This window comes from Heteronotia binoei, chromosome 2 (genome assembly GCF_032191835.1).
Source record: "Heteronotia binoei isolate CCM8104 ecotype False Entrance Well chromosome 2, APGP_CSIRO_Hbin_v1, whole genome shotgun sequence".
Classification (NCBI taxonomy): domain Eukaryota; kingdom Metazoa; phylum Chordata; class Lepidosauria; order Squamata; family Gekkonidae; genus Heteronotia; species Heteronotia binoei.
In genome coordinates, this window is record NC_083224.1 from 79,023,596 (window position 1) to 79,048,133 (window position 24,538).

The window sequence follows — 24,538 nt, forward strand, 5'->3', positions numbered from 1 at the left end:
CCAGGCTTATATTTGCAATACCTGACTTACACAATGCCCTTAAACACTTGGTGAAGAACAGCTCACATGGAACAACAGTCTGAACAGTGTGTGAATGGGCCCACAGAAGCCACATGCCCTGACAGATTATAGGAATGGTTGCAAGTGACAGCTCCTATGCAATGAAACTAGGACTCACCAGTATTTTGGAAGTATAAGCAGAGTTGACTGCAACACCATTGACAATGAGGTCCAGAATCTTAGGCAGGATGGCTTCAGGGTCAGGGATCTGTCGGTAGTGGGTGTCACCCACATAGGCCTGCACCACAGTCATACGGTTCATGGTGAGAGTACCGGTCTTGTCCGAGCAGATAGCAGTAGCATTGCCCATGGTTTCACAAGCATCCAGGTGCCTAACCAAATTGTTATCTTTCATCATTTTCTGTGGAAGACACAGCAATCAGTTGGAGTAGTCAGAGTCTTAGTACCTCTAACACAGACCAGTTAGTGAACATGAAATGTCCCCTAAACAGCCGCCAAATCAAAGCAGGCCAGGACCATCCAGAAAATCTTTATCATCAGGAAATTTATTCCAGTCTTCAATAACACATACAATTTTTTGAAACCTAATGCTGCTATGCTGTGTTTAGAAAGCACACTAAATAACATAATTAAACTTTCAGTATGTTAGGAAGAGGCTGGAAGTCTTTGAACCCTGGGGTTAAAGTATCTGCCTTTTCCAGTTTTAGCATGTTAAAACTCCTCCATTTGCCTCTGCAAATAAAATCAAGGACATACACAGAAAACTCCTTTCATATGCTCTCAAAAGCAATAGCACATACACTCTGCTCCCTCATATAATACATCTGTCATCACATGCCAAATCTAGTCTGAAAGGAAACAAAGCAATCCTACAGAAAAACCCTCCTCCTCCTCCGCACCCTGGCAGTCTATACCTGCTCACCTTCACAGAATAAGCCAAAGAGATGGTGACTGCCAAGGGCAAGCCCTCAGGCACAGCCACTACTAGCACAGTGACACCAATGATGAAGAACTTGACAAAATATTGGATGTAGATAGGGGTGCAGTCAGCTGTCCAGCGCCTTCCCTGAATCCCAAAGGTGTCAATCACAAAATACAGCACTAGGATAATGACGGTGATGGCTGACATGATCAGTCCTGAGCAGGAAGAGAAAAGAAACAGCAAGGTTAGTTTGAGCAAGCCTCTAGCATATCCTAAGACTGCAGTCCAGCCACAGCTAGAAGGAAAGCTGTAGGAATGAGTTTGACTTTAGTGGGCGCTGCAATAAGAGAGAGAGTGGTCATAGCACCAATTGATGGGCGGCCAATCTGACTTCACCCCAGAAGATCTGTCTGCATCATTGCATGCTGTGGCGGGGTGGCTCAGGCTGAGTAGACTGAAATTAAATCTGACAAAGACAGAGGTCCTGTATCTGAGCCACTGTGGTCCAGAACCGAAGGTTCATTTACCGACCTTCAACTGGAGTCCAGCTCACGCTGGTGCCCAAGATTAAAGGAGTGCTCTTGGATCCTTCTTTAACAATGGAGGCCCAAGTAGCTGCCACTGCTAAGTCAGTCTATTACCATCTACGGATGGCAAAGCAGTTGGTCCCCTTTCTGGAACGCGCCAACTTGGCAACAGTGATCCATGCGACGGTCACCTTGAGACTTGATTACTGCAATGCTCTCTACATGGGGCTGCAATTTTCCCAAATCCGGTGACTTCAGCTAGTGCAGAATGCTGCAGCCAGGCTGTTAATGGGAGTTCCTCCACGGGAACACATTCAGTCTGTGCTGAAAGCACTGCACTGGCTACCGATAGGGTACTGGATTCGCTTCAAAGTGCTGGTCATTACCTTTAAAGCCCTATATGTCCAGGGTTCTGCATACCTTAGGGACTGCCTTTCCCTGCACATGCCCCAGCAAGCACTTCAGTCAGGGTCTCAAAACCTGTTGACAGTCCCCAGCATCAGAGAAGCAAGGCTCAAAATGAGAGTCAGGGCCTTTTCCATTGCTGCCCCTAGCTGGTGGAATGAGTTGTCGGAGGAGGTTAGGGCCCTGCGAGAGCGTTTACATTTTCACAGGGCCTGCAAAATGGCACTCTTCCACCAGGCATTCACATGATGGTAACAACTGCAGCAACGGGACTGGCCCATAAGAACACCACCAATGGCCTATCCTACCATGCTACGGTAATCCTGAGACCTCTGAGTACAGTTAACCACCAGAATTCAATCGCTGCCTGAAACTATTATAGTAGCACATGCAAAATGTTTTAACCAATTGTTTTTATGTTTTATTGTTGGTTATTTTACCGGTCACACTAATGTGTTTGTGTTGATCCTTGGTTTGTGAGCGGCCCTGAGCCTGCCTTCGGTGGGGAGGGCGGGAGATAGTTAGATAGACAGATAGACAGACAGATAGAAAGAAAATCACCTCCTCACTAAAATGTGAAGACCACACAAACATGGTAAGCTACCAGGCAATTACTTGGGATTTGTTCGTCAGAATGTGAATATTCACTGTAACAACTCATCCTGTTTGGTGTAGTGGTTAAGTGTGCAGACTCTTATCTGGGAGAACCGGGTTTGATTTCCCACTCCTCCATTTGCACCTGCTAGCATGGCCTTGGGTCAGCCATAGCTCTGGCAGAGGTTGTTCTTGAAAGAGCAGCTGCTGTGAGAGCCCTCTCCAGCCCCACCCACCTCACAGGGTGTCTGTTGTGGGGGAGGAAGGTAAAGGAGATTGTGAGCCGCTCTGAGACTCTTCAGAGTGGAGGGCGGGATATAAATCCAATATCATCATCTTCTTCATCTTCATCCTCAGAGGTGCCCAAAATTATTTAAACAATTACTTCTGAATCTACTTTAAGAGCAAACAGCAGAACAGCAAGCAAAACAAATAATGTCCTTGAGGGGTTTTTTTAAAGCCCTGATAGAAGAGGTTTCAAAGGACAGAGACTGGCAAGATGTAGGCTTTACTGGCCCAGGCTGGATGGCTTTTGGTCACTTTGATTGACTGGAGTGTAGCAGCTACCATTTCTTTTGGCATCACAGTGTGAAAAAGACCATATCAAGATGATTTACTTGCCAAGTTCTTCCTCTGAGATTACCCAAAGTGCAATTAGATCAATTATAAATGCCCCTAGTTCACATTACTTGCTAATGATTTATGTTAACTGTATTTCAGTGATGAGGTGGTGGTGGAAAGCTCATAACAGCTACCAGTGAATTTAAGGAGGGTACCTTTGGTCTCCCAAGAATGGCTTAAGAACTTAAGAACTACAAGCTCTGTGCAAATTGCATGTAACCAAAACAAAACAGGCTTGCTTTCTGTAAAGGAAAAGGTATTTTGTGGGAGGGAATTATTTGGAATTGGGAAAGATGGTAGGAAGGAAGAGAATTATAACCCCCTTGCCTTCACTCAATTGCTCCCAAAGTGATTTTCCTCTAAATGCTTTTAAAAGGCCATTGGGGCTTTGTTGCAACTTTCTGCACTTAGTTAATCATTAAAATGAGAGATTTAATCGAGGACCACACATCTTGACAGCATCCTGTTGTGGATACATGATGAAAGAAAGAGCACTAACAGAGAGGAACAGATCTCTACCCCTTTAAATGCAAGCATTCTTATACTGTCAAATCCAGTGTTATCTATTCTGACGGGCTACAGGGTTTCAGGTAGAAGTTTTCTTTAATCCTGCTGCTGCCTCTGGTTCCTCAGTTGGAGATGATGAGAGACTGGATAGGGAACATACTAAGCATGCACTGTACCACTGAAACTGTGGTAGGGCAAATTCTCCACTCTGCCAGGAATCTCACCAGCCTAAGCAGCAGTAATGCCCCAAGCCCATTTACTTCACTGGACATAAAATGGCCAAAGTGCTTCTCTTTAGGATGGATCAGTCACACTCAGCCTAACCTATTTCATAGGATTGTTATGAAGATAAAAGGCAACCCAAAGGACCCAGCTCTGAGCTTTTAGAAGGAATGGCAGGATTAAAATGTACCAAAAATGCTCTGCATGCCAAAGGTTCCAGTCTCTGTTCCTGGCTCCTCCAGTGAAAAGGACTTCAGGATGCAGGGAAGTCCTTTCTCTGCTTGTGACTCTGAAAAGCTACTGCTAGTCAGACAGAAAATAGTAAACTACATGGATCAATAGATGGTTTCATAGGTAGCAGAAAGGCATGCTTGGGTCCCCAAGTCAGATCTGACCATTGGGAATCTTCACTGGATTTGTATCTAAATTTTGCAGCCCTGGTGTGGATCTGTTTTCTTTGACCATGCACAAATTCTGCTTTAATAGGAAAAATCTAATCAATTTAAAGTAGATCTTGTAGAAAGTTGATAAAGAACTCTCAGAACATGCTCACCTGCTTTTCCAATCTGAACTGCCAAGCGGGTGAGCTTCCCTTGCAGTACTGACTTCTCCTTCTTTGGGACCTTCACTTTCTTCTTCTCTTTCTCCTCATTTTCCACCCCTTCTTGGCTTTTCAGTGGCTGGATCTCCAGGGCCACACCATCCTGAGTTTTTGCTGGATCCAGGGTGAAACAAACAGTGAGAGTGAGTGGGAAGTAGAGCCCAATGCAAAACCAAAACAAAACTTCAGACGCAACAGAGAGAGAAGGATGGTGGAAAGAGAAAGAGAAAATCCCAGTGCACAGGAACCCCAACAGCACACACAGACACTTGATAACATGAAAACCTAGACAGTCCAGGGAGTCCTGCTCCGTATCCTCCTGGCACTGATGAATGAACCAGCACTTGAGAATCTCCACTCCTCCCAAGGCAAATACAACAGTTCTGTTGACTACAACTGGAAGGAAGGACAGCCTTGCGAGGAAGGCACAGAAGCCACAGCTCTGGGGATCTACTTCTTGGCTCTGCTGCTGACCAGCTGCATGTCCCTGTGCAAGGCATCTTCTCCATTAGCATTTCTGTTAGATCAAGTTATCAGTACTTACCTCACAGAGATAGCAAGATGGCAGGGTGTAAAACCTAACATGAACAGCTTCTATACTCAGACTTCCATGCCATAAAGGTAGCATTCTGTTCCTCAGTCCAAGCCAATACTGATTGTTTTAAATACCATGGTCAGCATCCCAGCAACCATAATGTGCTTAATACATCTCTCAGACCATCAGGGAGAATACTTCTGTTTGATTTTTAGGATGCCTCTGAACTGACTTAAAAGCTCAGACTTATAAGTTATCCTTATTAAAATCTGGAGGAACTGTGGCTTTAAGAAAACAACAAAATAAGTTGGTTTTTATTTTAAATTGTGACCTCACCAATCTATTGAGGCAATGAGATTCAAAACTAGTTTTTGTCTTAACTGGCAGGTCCGTGCTGGATTAGATCCCTTTGCACTGTAATGACAATAGTGTTTCCCAAGGTGCATAAAAACATTTGTGGTGTGGGGATGGGGAAGGTTAATTATGAGTGGACAAGGACTGTCAATCAGGAGTGGGTGGTGATGTTCACATGGCCCAGGAGTAAGCTGAACTGGGCAGCATGACAAAGGCAGTTCAGCTTTCACCCAGCCAGTGACAGAAGCAGCAAGTAATGAGTTAGCCTCTGTTTCTTCTTGCTGCTAGCATAGTTGTTCGGCCTGAGCCGACTGGGCCCTGCAGCACTACCAGCACTGAAGAGGCTCAGTTTGGCTTGCTCTTCATCACTTGTAGTTTTCAAGGACCCTGGGAAATTTCCTGGCATGTTAAAGGGACATCTCACCACTGGAGTCAACTAGTGAGAAGTAAATCTGTTAGTTCATTTCTCCTAGACTTTGTGATCCAGCCCACAATGTCTTTGGAACCAAAGGTGGACCCTCAACTGGTGCATATCAGCACAACTGCAGCAAATGTCACCTGCCAGAGGTGAGGATTTATCCCTAAAGGGCTTTTTAAACCAAGCCACCACTAGCTGCCATCCTAAACACTGTAGATTCTTGTGTTACACACTTCTTTTCATCTCTTGTCTATTCATCATTTACAAACACTGAGAAGTATTTTATACAGACTAGAAACCAGATTTCTCATTATAAGTAAACATATGTCAACTCTTCTCAAAGTGGAGTGAGTTCTGAAAGAATGTATGGCTGCTTTGTAACTGATCTGCACAGTGAGGACTTAAGACATGACAGGGCACAAAGTCAATGCCAAAATAACCCAGGAGTTCAGGTCAGAAGGAGGGAAAACTCAAAACTGCTGATAAAAGGAAGAGAAAGAGAAAGGTGAAGGTGTGGAAGGGAGAACAGACAGGTGCAGAAATGGGCTTCTTCACCATAGCCTGGAAAGAACAGGGGGTGAAACATATCAGAGAATAGACATTCACTTTGATTCAAAAGGCCATGAGAAGAACAGAGTGTAATGACTACACATGCTGGACCCACCAGAGGGGTCTGATAAAAAGTTCGGATGTTTTTTTTTTGGGGGGGGGGAGATAGGGAAAGACCAGTCCGTGTGACCCTGGCTGCAATCACACACACTAAATAATGCACTTTCAATCCACTTTCAGTGCACTTTCCAACTGGATTTTACTGTGAGAACTGGCAAAATCCAGAAAGTGCATTGAAAGTGCTTTATTCAGCGTGTGTGATTGCAGCCCCTATTACATGTATGTGACAAGTTCAATTACAGAAAGCTGAAATATTATGGTGCACACAGAATAAATAGTCCAGTGTCTTAGATTTACTACCATCTCATGGACTTCACTGTGAGGCAAGAGAACCTTCTAGGGCCCTCTAAGCCTTCCACCTTTGTTTTTTATCCTGTGTTTGATATAATTTGCCCTTTCTAAGTAAAGAAATGTACACTTAAGAAACTAATGTAGGAAAAGGTGCAATCTTAAATTACCAGAGGCTGGCACCAGTTATGGGAAGCTGCCAGTCACAGATAAACACCCAGTTGGCAGAAAGAGCAAGGTGGGGGGCTAGCACTATGGTAATCATTACACCCTCTTCTAGAACAACAAGGCGAGATTCCCGCCATAGCAACAAAGAGCACAGACTCATGGGAAGAAGGAAGGAGGAATGCTCAGTAGTTAGTGTGGTGCTGGTTCAAAGGATGGAGAGGCTGGTTACCTTTGTTGCGATTTTCAGGGACTCCTGGTTTTTTACCTGTTCAGACAAAGAGAGAAAGGGTGGAGCACTGAGCACATGGTTCTTGACATCGATGGTCCTGCTGGTGAGGGGAGGGGGGCTCAGTGCTCTCTTGGGCAGGCTGCCAGACATGGGATGAAAGCTCTGTATGGTGAAGCTGCCATCTGGGCTGAGTACTGCTGCAACAGGGCTGGAGTATTTCAACATCCCTCTCTATTTAATGTCACTGTCAATTCCCATTTTCCAGCTCTTGGCCCTCACTCTGTTGTAACAGAGGATCTGAACGAACAGAACTATGTCCATAGGACTGAAGTGTAGAGGAGAGCCCAAGATTAATTTTAGTTCCATTCCCAGTATTTCCACAAATGCCACATGTATTGGGGAATTACTCTTTGAGAGTTCCCAAGCTGAGGTTCTAATCTAGAGTTTTTCAAAGTCTGCCAAAGTGAGCCTCCCTGAATCAAAATGGTTTAAAAAAATCTGGACCACCCTAATATTGTGGAACTTTTTCACTACCTGCAGCTCCAGGCTACCCTTGAGTTACACTCCCAATGAGTAATCAAGTAATATTGTAGAAGAGCAGTTTAAAATTCTTCCTCAAACTGCTTCTATCTCCTTATGGAGTTATGGATGTTGTTTTGAGAATTACACATTGAATCAACCTTTCTTTTCAGGGCAGTTTCATGAACAGTGCTAACAAAAGAAGGCAATTAAATGAAGATTCACTTTTGTCACGTAGGGCAGGACAGCCAGCACTATATATATTCTTGGCAATCAGAGACAGCTGGCTTCTCCTGTGAAGGAGCCCTGGGTCATTTAGCATGAACTTACCATGGAGATTTCTGCCATGTACACAAGGATTAACCTGAACATGAATTAACCTGGAGCAACTACCACTCTTGGTTCTGCACTCACTAGTCAGTAATGCTAGTTAATCATTCACTGACCATTAATTGGGTAAACAAGAAAAAAAATTCCACCCATTCATTAGCTTCCCTGTTTGCAAGTATGGGAAGATGACAAAAAGTGTGATGGGGCAATGAGTCTGCAGTGATTAACAGTGAGCATGCAAGTCTTCATACATACTTGTGCATAAATTCCATGAGATTTACACATATGCAACTGCATAGGATTGTACTTGGGACTGGGGCCCAGTTTACAGTCCCAGCAGAATGAGATGGTAGAGCCTTGATACCTGACTGCGCCAATTCAGGTTGCAGGTAGAGGGTGACATTTTCAAAAGTTCCCTCAGTGTAAAACAAAATGAAACAAACCAGTACATCAAGGGCAAAAGTTTGATCTTTGCCTATTTCCTGATGTTCTAGCTTTCTACTTGCAGGGTATTTTATGCAGGAGGGCATTCAAATTGCTAAGATTAATTGCTTAAAGTTTGGCAACACCAGTGTGCAGAAGAAGTCTACACTAAATACTTGGACGCCTAAAGTAACAGGTAAGGCTCTAATCTCATCAACTGTAGACTGTGCTACAAACATTGTTATATCCCTTGACAACAAGAAGGGGTTAACATGATTCTGCAGAGCATCTGTGCACAAAGGAACCCAAACATACCTTGAATTATGGCTATTATTTTTTCCATCATGAAAGAAGTGAAACATAGTTTCATTAAGCAAACAGCAACTGAAGTTATTGCAATTTCCTCTTGATTTTTCAGTTTAAAAAAAACAGGAAGAAGTGACTGGCTTTCACTCATATACCCACTTAACTTCTTAACCCCAGGTTGTTTTCTCCCCAAGAAGTTGAGAAATGTTATTTTTAGCCCTGGTCAACAACAAAAAATGTTCCCTGGAGAGACAAGACTGACTCCATCCAGCTACTGGGGAAACAATATGGTCACCTTTCTCTTCAAGCGTCCCTTTAATGCTTTTGACAAATGCTGTCTATTAGCATCACTTCAACTGGGAGGATGCTGGAGATCCCATCATCTGGTCATTTTTACTTATCTTCACTTGGTTTACCAGATGGATTTTAAAGTGCAGATGCCTCTTCTGCTAATGGTAAGTAAACTGGGCAAGGCTTTGCTTTTGTAAACCACATACCAAGGTTCTCTTTTCCCTCTCAGTGGAAAGTGAGAAAGGACTCCAAAGAAGTTTCCTTATTCGGAAATTAAAGCTACTGCTTGAAACTCAGAATGAATTAGACTCATATGACTCTAGAGCCAATATAATCTTATGCATACTGTTGGATTGGCCTGGACCCGCTTGGCCAAAAAAACCTCACTCTGGTTGTATTTAGCACTGTTGCTCAGGCTAACTGTTCTGGATTCTGAGCTTATTATTCTGCAAAATAAAAATAAGAGTAGCATATCATAGGGTTCTTGTGATGAATATGAGGAAAACTGTGAAGCATTTTATACATTAAAAATCCTGCAGATATTATTACTACTGTTTTTCATAACAGCATGACTTAATAGGCCTTCTACATGAGGGCTTACCAGCAGAAAGAGCTATTCTCTCAGAGGCCACCTCTCTCTTTCAAACTGTTCAAGGATGATGGCTGAACAAAGGCATCCCACAATGCTCTTCTACCTAGCTTTAGGTAATCAAACTCCATATTTTCAAATTCAAATAGTTACTTTAAAAAAAACAGGAGCCAGAGAGACATATGCTTGATGGTGAAGTCCTTGGGTCAACGGACTTTGTGGAGGACTTGGATCATTATAATTATGTGTCAACTTCCCGTTAAAGGGTCTACAGGTGTAAGAAGAACCTGCTGGACTGGATAAGGGCTCCATGTACTCAAGCATCCTGTTTCCAATTGTGGCCAATCAGATGCCTCTGGGAAGCCCACAAACAGGATGTGAAGGCCTCCCCACATTGTTTGTATTCAGCATCTGGTATTCAGAGGCTGCTGATAGCCTCCATGTACTGATCAGAATTCTTTTTAAAAAGTTTTCTCTACCTATAGAAGGTGGTTCATTTGAGTAAATCTTCATATTTGTTTCTAAAAATATATAATAATTTATTTCTGAGGAATCTTGCTATTGCTCATTTTTGTACCTTACTGAGCTGCAGTTGAACAAGAGCTGGAAAAACCTCCCTAGTCTCCATTGTCTGAAAACCTGTATAGGCCATGGCCTTGAATTTCCAACATCTCCTAAATCCCCCAAATCTCAATTCAGTCAAGTCACACTAAGGGGGTAGTGGTGGTGGCATGTGCTCCGCTTCAGCAATGAAGTATCAATGCACTTATAGATACTTCCGAAGATGCTTCCCTTTGAAAGCCTGATTCCTGTGTCTTCTTACCTTTCTTGATCTTCTTCTCCTCATCTCCTTCCCCTGCTCCCAGAAGAGTGAAAATTATTCCAGTTTGTGAGTTGATACCCACAGCTGTAACCACCATTCGACCAGAGCCTTCCATCACATGAGTACCTGGTAAAAAGAGGAAGAAGACAGGGGGATCGGAATTAAAAATGGCCAGATAAAAGCGTAATCATTCTAAAAAGAAGTCAAGGTCAAAAACATGCTGGTTCAGATAGTAACTAGAATACAAAGACCGATTTTGAGAGCACAAATCTAAACTGATGCCATTAAAGATTTCCAGAGCTTCACAAGGGAACAATGAATGTATGAACCTCCTATGTAAGCAGACTTCCTAACTCATTTCAATGGAAAGGAAAGAACCACACATACAAATGCATTCCTAGATAAACCCAATTAAGTTCACTTTCAGCAGACACCACCCTCCATATAAAAATAAAGAATCAGGAAAGCAAGGAAGCATTTTTGGGACTTCCTCTTTACTTTTATGCACTGGAGTACATCACTACCTACTCACTGAGCATAGGTGGAGGATTCCAGCATATATAAGGAACAGTCTTTCTGTTCACCAGTGTAGCACTTCCTTTCTCAACAAAACAGAGAAGTTTAAATAATCCTAAAACACTGCAAAACCAAAATCTCTACCACTGAAGTACCTGGCATTTCTTGTAAGAAGACCACCAGGGCATGGGCCAGCCAGATAAAACAACAACACAAAAATAGGCTTGGAGTTGAATGACTGGTTTATCAGGGCTCACAGTTGACAACTACATTTGCCTTACCAGAAAGTAGCATGGGGTCTTTAGCTAAAGACTTCTTCACTTGATCTGATTCCCCAGTCAGAGAGCTCTCATCAATTTTCAGATCATTGCCTTGGATTAGGATCCCATCTGATGGCAACAAGTCACCTGTAAGAAAAAAAATAGAACAGTTCACCAGAGTTTTTGGCCATTCTTAATTAGATGGAAAACTCATCAATCTGAAGTTTTCAACATAAATGAAAGATTTTTCCCCCAAAAGGAGATGCTAGTGATTCCAAAGAAATTCAAAATGTTAAGTACATTTTGGTGATTTTGAGACAGACAATCAGGCTAATGAGAATAAAGAAAAAAAATGTAATGTTAAAAAACTCCTTTTTCAAATTTATTTTTGAGGCAATCAAAAATCTCAAGTACTAGATTGACAACTGTTCACCTTGCTGGGTTTTTCACAGTGCAAACTTTGGTAAAATAGACTTTTTCTTAATGCTGTCCAACCAGTATTTCCCCACTGCTATCCTTGTTCAATCTCTTTGTTGCGATTCATCACACCAGTTAAGTTCTCTGCTTCCTTGAATTACTCAGCTGTTACTTTCTTAGTTCATATCTGCCCATAAAATCCTCCTACTCAGTTATCTTCCACCTCCTACATCATGCCAAACAAAACCGCTTGTACTGTTCTCTCATACCTACAACATCCTACACCAGCTACTTTCATTCTTAGAAGTGAGGAATTCTGGTGAAAAAGAGAGGTTTGCATTACTAATGCAGATCATTCATATTGCCTGGAGACAAAAACAGAAGCAAGGCAGGTATGTCAGTATTATTAAGCTTCTCAGTTTTAAAATATGGTGCCACCTGTGGAAAAGGGGAAACCATTAGGTTGGGCATGATCATCCACTTACCATATTTGATCTGAGCAATGTCCCCCACCACTATCTCAGCCACAGGGATTTGGATGACTTGCCCCTTGCGGATGACTGTGAACTTCTGCTCCTGTTCAATGCGGCTTTGGAGGCCCCGGAATTGCTTCTCTTTGCTCCAGTCATTGAAGGCTGTAACCAGCACCACAATGATGACTGAGAAGAGGATGGCTGCTCCCTCAATCCAGCCAGCCTGGGCCTCACCCTCATCTTCTGCTCCACCTGCTGCTTGCCCACACTCTGCAATGAGATATGAAAAGTTTCTTTTTCAATAATAATGTCATTTCAGTTGCATCGTCTGTCTATTAGTGCTTGAAACATTTCACAAAATGCAGTCAAATAGCACTATTATTGCAGGTGTGTTTACAATATTTGTTGTGTTCCCATCATTATGACAGGGAGGAAAAAGATGAAAAGAAAGCCATAATGATAGTCTGCAGATTATCAATAAAGAGCAAGCAAAGAATGTGGCTAGCTTTAGGAATAAAAGATTACTTCTGCTATTATTCTATGTTTCAAGTAAGCAATTATTTCCACTGAAGAGTTCTGAAATGAGGCCCTTTAAAACTGTCCCAGTATGTGGAAAAAACATGTTCTTTTTCAAAAAAATTTTTGCTTTTATTTTGCAGAAATAATTGCACTCTACTGAAACATAAATACAAAACAGCTAAAAATATTTAGGTACATAAGGGGTGGTTGCATTGAGCCCTGTTGCACAGAAGTGCAATTACACTCTTGTGACACAACATGAAATGTAATAACCACTCCAGTAAGACTCCCCTCCTTAAAGCTTCCTTTTACTGTGCAGATTCCTAAATGCAACCCCAAAAGTACCTTAGATTTCAGTATAATGAGTTCTGTTCCATTACATGTCTGTTAATATAGATCCCCAAAATCTGGGGAGAAATTTGGAAGAAGATTTCAAAAGCAACTCCAGATATTTTTGTAGTGAGCTCTATTAAGGACTGTAAAAGACTGGGGAAGGCAATGGCAAACCACCCCGTAAAAAGTCTGCTGTGAAAACGTGAAAGCAACATAACCCCAGAGTTGGAAACGACTGGTGTTTGCATAGGGGACCTTTCCTTTCCTATTAAGAAGATGATGATGAAGAAGAAGATATTGGATTTATATCCCGCCCTCCACTCCGAAGAGTCTCAGAGCGGCTCACAATCTCCTTTATCTCCCTCCCCCACAACAGACACCCTGAGAGGTGGGTGGGGCTGGAGAGGGCTCTCACAGCAGCTGCCCTTTCAAGGACAATCTCTGCCAGAGCTATGGCTGACCCAAGGCCATGCTAGCAGGTGCAAGTGGAGGAGTGGGGAATCAAACCCGGTTCTCCCAGATAAGAGTCCGCACACTTAACCACTACACCAAACTGGCTCTCCTTAAAGCTTCCTTTTACTGTGCAGATTCCTAAATGCAACCCCAAAAGAACCTTAGATTTCATTACATGTCTGTTAATATAGATCCCCAAAATCTGGGGAGAAATTTGGAAGAAGATTTCAAAAGCAACTAAGGACAGCAAGCTGAATAAGGCCAGAGTGAACAAAGGGGAGATTGATTCCACAATTAAGAAGGGTACATCTGCTCAATCAATCTCCAATTTTGATACATTTATTTACTTCACTATGTTTTTCCCAGAATTAAACTAAAACAAATGGTAATTATATAAACTAAGCTTATTATTCATGTTTGGTCCTTGAATCTGTTAAACATCATCATTATGTTGTATGCTAATATGCTGTTACTCTCTACCTATACGTATGGACTGGTAACTTCCATTTCAATGTATCTGAAGAAGTCTGTGTGCATATGAAAGGTTATGCCTTGACTAAAAACTCTGTTGATCTTAAAAGTGCCACTGGGCTTTGTTCTATAATTTCAATTGTCATCTATAAACTTAATCCTGGTTTCACAAACAAACCACAGGTAAACAAAGAGCTGCATTAAGTTTGAACTGAAAGGAGGTTTCTAAATACTATAGAGGACAGAGGTGCTGTACTTCTAATGGCTGTGAATATGGGGGAACGGAAGATTCTATTCACTTACAGTGAAGTCTTCCTTCTCTGTGGTCCAGTCCTCACTCTTGGGATCATAGCTCCTCCTCTTCTATTGCAGGGCTTAACAACCTTTGACCCGAAGGGGAGGTGCTTGATCCTCAGAAGTCAGTTCTTCCGCCAGCTATCACACCTCCCTAAGTATAACTCCAAACAAAACAGGAGAAAAAACCCCTCTAGGGAAATTTAAACACGGTACCCTCCCTCCAGAGCTTATCCTGGGCCCTTTCCTAAGGGGCTTCACGGAGGGACCAATTAACCAACTTGGTAACATCCCTAACACATTAACGACCTCCAACTCCGAAGTTCCGGCCCAAAGCTGATACCCCCCGACACAACTGGGTGGGTAGGACTGGACCACTCCGGGACCACAGAGAAGGAAGACTTCACGGTAAGTGAATAGAATCTTCCATTCTCTAGTGGTCCTAGGAGTGGGCCAGTCCTCACTCTTGGGACGTAAAAAAGCCTTGTCCCAGGGTGGGCACTTCAGCTTTGTCCCGAAACCACGTGTTGGGGAGGGACGGTGGCTCAGTGGTAGAGCATCTGCTTGGGAAGCAGAAGGTCCCAGGTTCAATCCCTGGCATCTCCAAAAAAGGGTCCAGGCAAATAGGTGTGAAAAAGCCTCAGCTTGAGACCCTGGAGAGCCGCTGCCAGTCTGAGAAGACAATACTGACTTTGATGGACCAAAGGTCTCATTCAGTATAAGGCAGCTTCATATGTTCATATGTACCTTTCTCCCAAACGCAGCCTCAGCCGAGGCCACCTTATCTATCCTGTAGTGTTTAGTGAAGGAGTGCACCAACTTCCATGTCGCCACCTTACACACTAGCTCCAGAGAAGGAGAAGCCCTATAGGCCGCTGAAGTGGCTGTCCCTCTAAGGGAATGGGCTGTCACCCCTCTCGGGGGCTCCAACCCTTTCGCCTTGTAAGCCTCGTAAATGCATCCCCTAATCCATCTACTAATGGTAGACGCTGATACTTTCCTTCCCTTATTGGAAACCCTGAAGGAGACAAACAAAGAGTCCGACTGAAGAAACCCCTTGGTTCTGCCCAAGTAGAAACTAAGGGCTCTATGGACATCCAAACAGTGCCACAACTTCTCTTTCTCATGAGCTGGATTAGGGCAGAAGGAAGGAAGCACAATGTCCTCCGCTCTATGGAAGCACGAGTTTACCTTTGGAATGAAGGCTGGATCAATGCATAGCACAACCTTGTACTGATGAAAAACGCAGAGATCCCTATGTATGGAAAGAGCCTGAAGCTCCAACACCCTACGCGCCGAGGTGATGCTCACTAAGAACGCCACCTTGAAGGTCAGCAACTTAAGGCTACACAATGCCATGGGCTCAAAGGGCTTGCCACAGAGTGCCTTCAACACCGTGTTCAGATTCCAAGAGGGGAACCTATGAACCTGCGGTGGATTAACCAAAGCAACCCCTTTTAGGAACCTTCTGATATGTGGGTGTGTAGAGATAGACTTGCCCTTCCTTGACCCTCTAACTGCTGCTATAGCTGCTACCTGTCTGTGCAGGGTACTGGTGCTGAGACCTTCTTCTTGTAGAAAGGATAAGATAAAGGGGACTGAAACCCGTAAAGGGTCTTTCCCCCTCTTCGCACACCAAGCATGAAAAACCTGCCAAGTGATATTATAGCTTCTATTGGTGGAAGTCTTTCTGGAAGACAACATTGTGTCTATTACAGGAGTAGAATAACCCAGATGGGTCAACTGCTGACGCTCAATCTCCAAGCAGTGAGCTGCAGCATTTCTGGTTGCGGATGATGCAGCATGCCCTGAGACAGAAGATCCCCTCTTGGAGGAATCTGCCACGGCTCCAGTATTGACATACTCTAAAGTTCCTGGAACCAGGCTCTCCTGGGCCAAAAGGGGGCCACCACAATCGCGTCTGCTTTTTGTTCCTGCACCCTCTGCAGAAACCTCTGTATGATCTGGAACGGAGGAAAGGCGTATAGTAGATTCTTCGGCCAGTCTGAGTTCAGAGCGTCGATAGCCACCGCTCCTCTGCTTCTTGTCCTTGAGAAATACTGGGACACCTTGTGATTGCTGTCCGAGGCAAAAAGATCCCCTCCCGGTGTCCCGAATTTTTGGCAAATTTCTCGAAAGGTCTCGTGATGAATTGACCATTCCGACTAGTCCAGTGATTGTCGACTCAGCCAGTCCGCTACTACATTGTCTTTTCCTGTCACGTGAGTGGCTTTGATGGATTGAAGATGGACTTCCGCCCATCTGAACAACATCTGTGCTTCGTCCTGAAGCTTCCAGTACCTGGTGCCTCCTTGACGATTCACATAGGCCTTTGCCATCATATTGTCTGTTTGTATCAACACGTGAGTCCTGACCACCCCTTTTTTCATTTGAAGCAAAGCCAGACGTATGGCTCTTAATTCCAGGAGATTTATACTTTCTTTGGCCTCTTGAATGCTCCACTGACCTTGCGCTACAGCTCCTCTCGTGTGAGCTCCCCAGCCAAAAAGGCTGGCATCTGTGGTCAGCACTACTCTCTTGGGTTCCCACAGCTCCTGCCCCAAGGAGAAAAGATCGGGAGCCTGCCACCACTCGAGGTCTTTTAGCAGCTTGGCTGGTAGTGTCAGTGAGATCGGACTCCTGATACCTATCTGCTTCTGGAATGGTAAAAGGAATTTCTGGAGTTGTCTCGTGTGGAACTGTGCCCACTGAACTACATCCTGGCATGATACCATCATTCCCATCAACTTTGCTAGTAGCATCAGCTTGACTCGCTTCTGCTGCTTGACTTCTGCTATCAGCTGTAAGATTTTTGACTGTCTTTCTGGAGTCAGAAAAACTCTGTCCTTGTTGGAGTCGATCTGGACCCCTTGGTGTATTAGAACCTGGGAAGGTTGTAGCCAACTCTTCTGGACATTTATAACGAACTCGTGCGAACTGAGGGTTCTCATGGTCAACTCGAGGTCTCTTCTTGTCTGTTCCGCCGACGGGGCCTTGAGCAGAATGTCATCCAGATATGGAAAAAGGGACACCCCCTGTGGTCTCAAGACGGTCACCAGAGTGACTAAGACTTTTGTAAACACTCTGGGAGATGACTTTAGACCAAAAGGCAAGGCCCTGTATTGATAATGACTCCCGTTGTAGGCAAAACGGAGAAACCTGCAGTGTTCCTTGGTGATGGGGATATGACGGTAGGCTTCCGACAGGTCTATGGATGCCATGAAGTCTGCCCGCTGAATAGCCAGTAGAATGGACTTCAGAGTCTCCATCCGAAACTTTTTTGTAACGACCGACTTGTTCACCCACTTCAGATCCAATATCGCCCGAACGTCCCCGTTCTTTTTGGGAACCAAGAAGAATGAATAAGTGCCTTGAAATTTTTCTATTGTAGGAACCGTTTCGATGGCTCCTATCGCCAGAAAATGGTCTATGGCCAGTAAAAGTGTTCGATGTTTCTTGGGAGATTGAGATTTTTGTACTTCTAGAAAACGGTGTCTTGGAAGCAAATAAAATTCCATAGAGTAACCATTGGTTACTGTGTCCAAGACCCGTTGGTCTGATACCGTTTGGTGCCACACATGGGAGAATCTCTGAAGTCGTCCTCCTATCCAACTTGGATCTAGAGGACCCTCCCAGTCATGCTGATGTAGGCTTCTTTTGACCTTTAACTGGTTGAGTTTGTTTCCCCCCGAAGGAAGTCCTGGCGTCTCTAGACTTTGACTGCCACTTTGTCCTGAATAGCTTGAAGGAGGTTTGTCTGGAATCTCTCCGATTTCCTCGAAAGGACTGAAACCTTTGCCTCGACCTGTTATCCCGTCTCTTGAAAGGCAGGACTTTTTTCTTGTTCCTGTCCTCAATAAGATATCTATCCAGGCCTTCTCCAAAGAGTGAAGTCCCTTTAAATGGAACTGCGGCCACTTTAGCCCTGGCTGAAGGATCCGCATCCCAATTACGCAGCCACGTATTCCTTCTGGCCGTGATGCTAGAGGCCATGGCTCTGGCTGATAGTTGAACTGCTTCAAGGATAGAGTCTGAAGCAAAGGCGGTAGCCAACGTAATTTTCTTAAGCGAGTCCTTAACACCCTTCGGTAGGTCATCCCACTTAGCCAAGTCAGATAACCACATATATGAAGCCCTACATAAAAGAGATGTGGTGGCTGACACCTTCAAAGAATTAGACGAGGCTTCAAAATCCCAACATAAAGCTTGCTCTATACGCTTGTCCGTCGGATCCCTTGGCATCCCATCCGCATCCATTGGGAGCATGGAATTGGAGGCCAGACTATTGACCGGGTCATCTACCACTGGTAACTTCAGCCTCTTGGTCGCCTCTGGGATGAATGAAAAGAACGTAGAGAAATTTGACGAAACCGTCTTTGGCTTGGCTGGATGTTCCCACTCTGACTTGATTATGGAGAAAAAAACAGAGGGCAATGGGACCTGCAAGGGTTTGGAACCCGATTTAGGGTTGATATCTTCAATTGCCAAAGGAAACTCTGCATCTTCCTCCTCCTTGTTTTTGGGAGTGTACTGGATCTGAAGTGTCCTAATCACCTTTGGAAGAAGGCGTGAATACACTTCTGCTGGAAAAAGTTTGGAATGAGTACAGGATACCCCCTCCTCTTCCTCAGACAGTTCTCCGGTGTCTGGGGACAAAGAGCCTTCAGACAAATCAGAGTCCTCTTCCTCCTGATCAGATGGAAAGGAATGTAACTCTGACCTGCTATGCTTTAGAGGTCTGGGAGAGAAATTTTCCTCTTCCTTATCTGCTTCTCTGTTTGAGTTTGCGTGCTCTCTTGAGGGGGGGGGGTCGCAGAAGCTGCCTGAACCTCTTTTCTGACCAGTTCTTGAATCCAAGAAAAAAGATTAGATTTAGCCTCATCTACTGAGACATCAGCCTGGTGATCTTCTGCCCCCTCTTCCTGTGCTGGTGAGTCAGCCAACTCCAAGTCACAGGTGCCCTCCTCCATTATGGCTCCCTTGGGGAATTTGGTGGAGGTGGCCATCTTAGAGTGAATGGCCCTGTAAACACAAGAAGCACAGACAAAATGGCTTCCATTCCCGCCAAAAGAAAACAGCCCCTCCAAACAGAGGATGTCCCCTTTCCCGCCCCCCCCCCACTAGCATAGCACTAGTCTTAATCCCTTTCCCTTTTCCAAAAATTAACCAATGCCATTCCAAAAAAGGGCTATTCTCCTGAGCCCAGGTATACAAGGGAAAAAGGGGAGGGGGGGATGCTGGGCATGCAGCTGAATCCTGAAAGGCTCTCAGCGTCCTGCCTGCTTATATCTAGAAAAAAGGGGCTTCAGGGCTAGGTCTGTAGACCCCCTCTGGTCCCTGCAGTCCCCCAGACAAATCCTCCCTCTTAGAATTCCCCCCATGCAGGGCTTACAGCCACCGGGAAGACAATCGCGCTGAAGGCTCTGTCGTCGGCGCTCCGGGAGGGCTGCGTGTCAAGCACGAGTCCTCTCCCTGTTAATCTGTCCCCCCCTCTTTCTCTCTTCTTGTTTTTCTTAGCTGCCATTCCCTAGACCCCCGGGGTTGCCGGAGTGCCTTTGCTGGGAGCGAGAGAAGAAGAACGATCGCCTGCCCTCAGTACGTCTGTCGGGTGGGAATCAGAGGAGGGAAGAACGGCGTGTGTGTGTGCGCCTCTGCCTAAGGCTACTGAAGCACTCTGCCAGAACGCGGGAGGGAAAAAATCCTCCCTCGAAAAACACAGCAGCGCTGTTTTCCTCCCGTGCTGGGAGCTTCCAGGCCACTGAACACAGGTAACCTGATCCTTCTTGCTGTGTGTTGATTTTCTTCTTCTTCTTTTTTTTTTTACAGGTCAAGAGCCACAAGGGGGCTCTAGAAGCACGTCCTGCTTCGATTGCAGGGCTAAACAAAACTGACTTCTGAGGATCAAGCACCTCCCCTTCGGGTCAAAGTTTGTTAAGCCCTGCAATCGAAGAGGAGGAGCTATGATCCCAAGAGTGAGGACTGGCCCACTCCTGGGACCACTGGAGAACTTAAATGAAGAAAAGAGAGATGGATATTACAGCATCAGTTATGATACAACACCAGCCCAAGGTCAGGCACCATCAGAATCAGACCAGTGATCCATGTAGGCCAGCATCATGTTTCATCCAACTGCCCACCAGTTACTCTGGAGGGCTAGCAAACAGGTTATAGAAGCCACAGCTTTTCCTTGATGCTGCTTCCTAGCACTGATCTTCAGAAGTTTGATGCCTCTGTATATAGAGGTTCCCTTTAGTCAACCATGGCTAGTAGTCATTCATGGATCTACCCTCCACAAATCTGTTTAATCCTCTTTTAAAGCTGTTTGTACTAATGGCCATCGCTACATCTACTGACAATGAATTCCACAATATAATCACTCATTAAGAAAATAAGCATTTTCTTCTGTTCTTCCTGAAGCTATTGCCTATCAGCTTCCCTGGGCACCCCTGAGGTCTAGTATTACAGGCCAGGTGAAAAAGCTCTCTCTACCTACTTTCTCCAACACATGCATGATTTTATAAACCTTTCTCTTGTCTATCACTTTGTTGCTCCCCCCCCCCCCCCCAAAAAAAAATTTAAAAGTCCCAGGCTCTTCAGCCTGTTCTTAACCAACTATATTATACACTCTTTTTTGCACTTCAATTCCATTACATAGTTACTATAGTTTGCCATTACAGCTGAATGGCAAACTATGGCATTACCTGACATTTCAATCATCCAGTGATGAACAGGCAGGTGTAAACCAGCCACTAGGATCATAAGGTTGAGAAAAAAACAATAAACTATCAAGTCCAACTACTTCCAATCAACTGTGACTATGTTCCTCTCCTTCCTAAGGATGCTTGCCAGTGCTCATCCTGGCTTACTTTGAGAAAGCAGGCAAAATCATTATTGTTTAAATAAGCTTTTAGTATCTCTGAAGACTGGGATATTAACTGGTTTATTCTTATTTACTAGCTTTGGAGTCACTACATCTTATATCAGCAATCCTTGTTGTGTGTGTTATATAAATTATAGGGTGAGGGCAAAACCCCTGTAAGGCCACTTGCTAATCTGGTCTAGTGACAATTGCTTCCCAAATCCAACATGGTAAATGACAATGAACTGCATGTTTTAATGCTTGATTGCAGTGTGCTACCGTGGGATCTGCTACTGACAACAGAACTCACCATACTGAATTTCAGCTTTAGGGCAAGATAGGGTTAAAAATGTGTACTCCATGCCTGACAGCTTTGAAGCCAGTGGGGAAACTAAGCAGGACTTTCAATTCTCAGAGGGAGATATGCAAGGCTTTATACAAGTCTCTGTGCAGTCCTAAACAGACTTGCATTCTTCTAAATCCACTGAAGACAATGGATTTAGGAGGGTGCAACTGTGATTAGGACAGCATTCTCATGGTTTCTTCCCATGCTTACTGGAAGTATAATGATGACTATGGAGGTCATACGTAATGTAGCTTTTCTTGGATCAGAGGTCACCTTGGCATAGACTTTTGCCTTTGTTTTCAATGCAAAATATATTTAGTCCTAGCTATATCCTATGCACAAGCAAACTTTCTGCCCCAAGTCCATATCTTCAACAGCCTCCTTCCAGCTATAGCAGCCTCTAATGCCTCAGGAGAAAGAAAGAAACATGTGAAAATGTAAACCCATGATCTTTTTAAGATACATGATTCATGACTAGGGAAACCAATGCGAGCGTTTTAAGGATGTTTTTAGATGACATAGTTAATTGGTTTCATCTGATTAATTTTGAGTGTGTTTATTATGCACAGGAGCTACTTAAAATAATGCCACCTGAAAGCAGCTTTATTATAATTGTGGAGGTGTATATTCCAATTAGGGATGTTAACAAATTTCATGACAACTCTGGTTTGGTTTGAAAATTCAATTAGTATCGTTTCTACACACATGGGATGAGTCTGTAGTTATCCTGTTTCTCAACTACATAAAAATGGACAGAAATATTGCTATCAAAACAGACACTTAATTCTGTGTCATTTATGCAAAAGTTGCACAGAATTGGCACATAATGCAAAAATAATATAAAACAGACAGGAGTAAATGGGAAATCTGCCAAAAGAAAAAATGCATGACTAAAATGGTCTTCCTGAACACGCCTGGAAATGAAAACAAGTGGAAATGTATATATCTGCACATTCCCTATTTCCTAAAGCCTCAATGGGCAACCACCAATTATGATATCTGACATGACTTGGAATCTCTTACAGAGTTTCCAAGAGATGCGTTAGGAACTAGAGCAATACTGGAAAATATAATGAAATAACACTCATACTTCCTTTTCCACAAAATGCTCTAGCCTGCTTTACTGCTGACCTAGTGGGGTTTTTTTTTGGGGGGGGGGGGGCAAGGGAACCTGGACAGATCTTTTCCAGAAAGAAAGAGCACACAAAATAAAGGAGAGATAATACCTACGATATTCCACACTGCAGCAGTTAATATCTTTCCAGACAATGATTACATATTCTCGGATCAACTTCCCTTCATCTGAGAGTCAGATCAATGTTGCTAAAGGACCAGTGTAATGCTTCTGTTTATGAGGTCCATCTACACACTAGGTAACAATTGAAGCAATTATAGGCACATGAGGGAGCCCACAAGGACTTGCAGTGTGAAGCTCCCTTCCCGCCATTATTTCCTCTTTCCATTCCTTGAAAACCCCCATAACATCTCCCCCTTTCTTGCCTCCTCTCCTTCCCATCCACCAGCCAATCGAGCTATATTCTCTCCACCTTCTCTGCCCCACCCTACCCCTGGCACCCTCTACTCAGGAAAACTATGGCACAGAGGCCCAGTTGCACAATGGGAAACCTGCAAGATTTGTGAAGGCCACCCATTTTCCCATTGCAGCTTCTCCACACTATTTCCACTTTTCCTCCATTCGGCAACCCCCATATCCTCAATCTTCTCTTCTCCCTTCCTACCCTCTCATATTTCTGCTCCTCCATCTTCAACTATATTTATCATATATTTACTTCATTTATAATCAATCTTTCTCCACAGTGAGGAATCAAAGCACCTTACTTTATTATCTTCTCCATTTTATCCTCAGAACAACCCTGCCAGCACGGATGGACTGGGAATGAAAAAAAAGTAAGGAAAAGACCCCTCCCTCAGTTTGGGCCCACCCTAACCCCAAAGGAGAGAGGAAGAGGCAGGCAGTCTGATTCTAACCCTCCAACTCAAAGGGGTGAGTAATAGAAGAAGAGACAAGGAGGCAGCCTGCCTAACCAACTGGCCAGATGCTGCTTCCCTCACCTTGTGGGTTTGGCTGGGCTCACCTCATGTGATGCCTAACTCAGCAGAGCTGGGCACTGCCATCTGCTTTGCATGGGGCCTGGCCTCTGTCTTGCCTCACCTCATGCAGGGCTTAATTGAGTACTGTCTTGCCTTGGGCTCAGCTGGGCCAGGCACTGCCCTATGCCTTGCCTTGCCTCATGTGGGGCTTGCTTGGGTGCTGCCCTCTGCTTCACTTCATGCCAGGTTCTGCCACATGACTTGCCTTGTGTGGAGCAGGCCCAGACTGGGTGTTGCCATTTGCCTCATCTCACCTTGCATGGGGCTTGGCTAGGCCAGGTGTCTCCATTTGCCTTGCCTTGCTTCATGTGAGGTTCAGCCTGGGTACAGCTCTCTGTTTTACTTTGAATGGGGCTTGGCCAAGCATCAGCATCTGCCTTGCTTTGCTTGAGCTGAGCCAGGTACTGCTACCTCCCCCATCTTGCCTCTTGCACAGGACACCTCCATATAACTGGGTGCCATCTCTCCTGTCTTGGTTGAGAAGTGAGCACATAGGACTTAGCCTTTCTGTCAGAAGGATGGCTGGCCCAGGTGTGTATGGTGAGGCCATTAGCCCACCAGGGGATGTCCAGATGCTTTTAATGGTCCATCTTGGCCCTGTCTGTGAAGTACGAAAGGCTGAGACTGTGTAACTGTAACTGACCCAAGTAGGGGTGGGCACGAACCAGGGCATGAACAGAAGTTTGCGACAAATTCTGACCACTTTGTGGTTCGTGATCTCAAGAGATGGCACAAACTTCTACAAATTTTAAGGCAGTTTGTGGCAGTTCATGAAGAACAGAAAGCAGGGGTTTAAATGGCTCTGAGCCACCTAAACCCCTGCTTTCTGGTCTTCACAAAAAAAACAGCAGAGAGGTAGGGAGCAGAAAGCTGGGGTCAGACTCACAAACCACTACAAACTGGTTCAGTTTGCAAACCAACCTCCTGGTTTGTATTGTTCATATTGTTTCATAGTTTGGTCCATTCCTAGTTTCAAAGTCACTCAGTTTCCAGGGCAGACTGAGGACTGGAGGTTCTAGACTGAAACTTTGACCACTACACCACACTGGCTTCATAGGGTGGCTGCTGTTGAACATTAGCAAGTAGCCAGGCCTAGGGGGATCATGCAAGTCATGGGGTATCA

At 44.4% G+C, this 24,538-nt stretch overlaps 1 protein-coding gene across 5 annotated transcripts in view; it reads right to left on the reverse strand.

Annotated features, from left to right (window-relative positions):
* ATP2B4 (ATPase plasma membrane Ca2+ transporting 4) overlaps positions 1 to 24,538 on the reverse strand; it is a 245,815-nt gene that overhangs the window by 39,002 nt on the left and 182,275 nt on the right. For 3 of the 5 annotated variants that reach the window (XM_060231398.1, XM_060231402.1, XM_060231400.1), the window contains exons 4-10: positions 12,041 to 12,298; positions 11,160 to 11,285; positions 10,363 to 10,488; positions 7,082 to 7,117; positions 4,373 to 4,534; positions 944 to 1,158; positions 179 to 421 (exon numbers count right to left, since the gene is read on the reverse strand). In XM_060231398.1, coding sequence (XP_060087381.1) covers positions 179 to 421; positions 944 to 1,158; positions 4,373 to 4,534; positions 7,082 to 7,117; positions 10,363 to 10,488; positions 11,160 to 11,285; positions 12,041 to 12,298 — 1,166 coding nt within the window. The remainder of the gene's footprint in view (positions 1 to 178; positions 422 to 943; positions 1,159 to 4,372; positions 4,535 to 7,081; positions 7,118 to 10,362; positions 10,489 to 11,159; positions 11,286 to 12,040; positions 12,299 to 24,538) is intronic. The other 2 variants (XM_060231399.1, XM_060231401.1) reach the window with 1 other exon arrangement.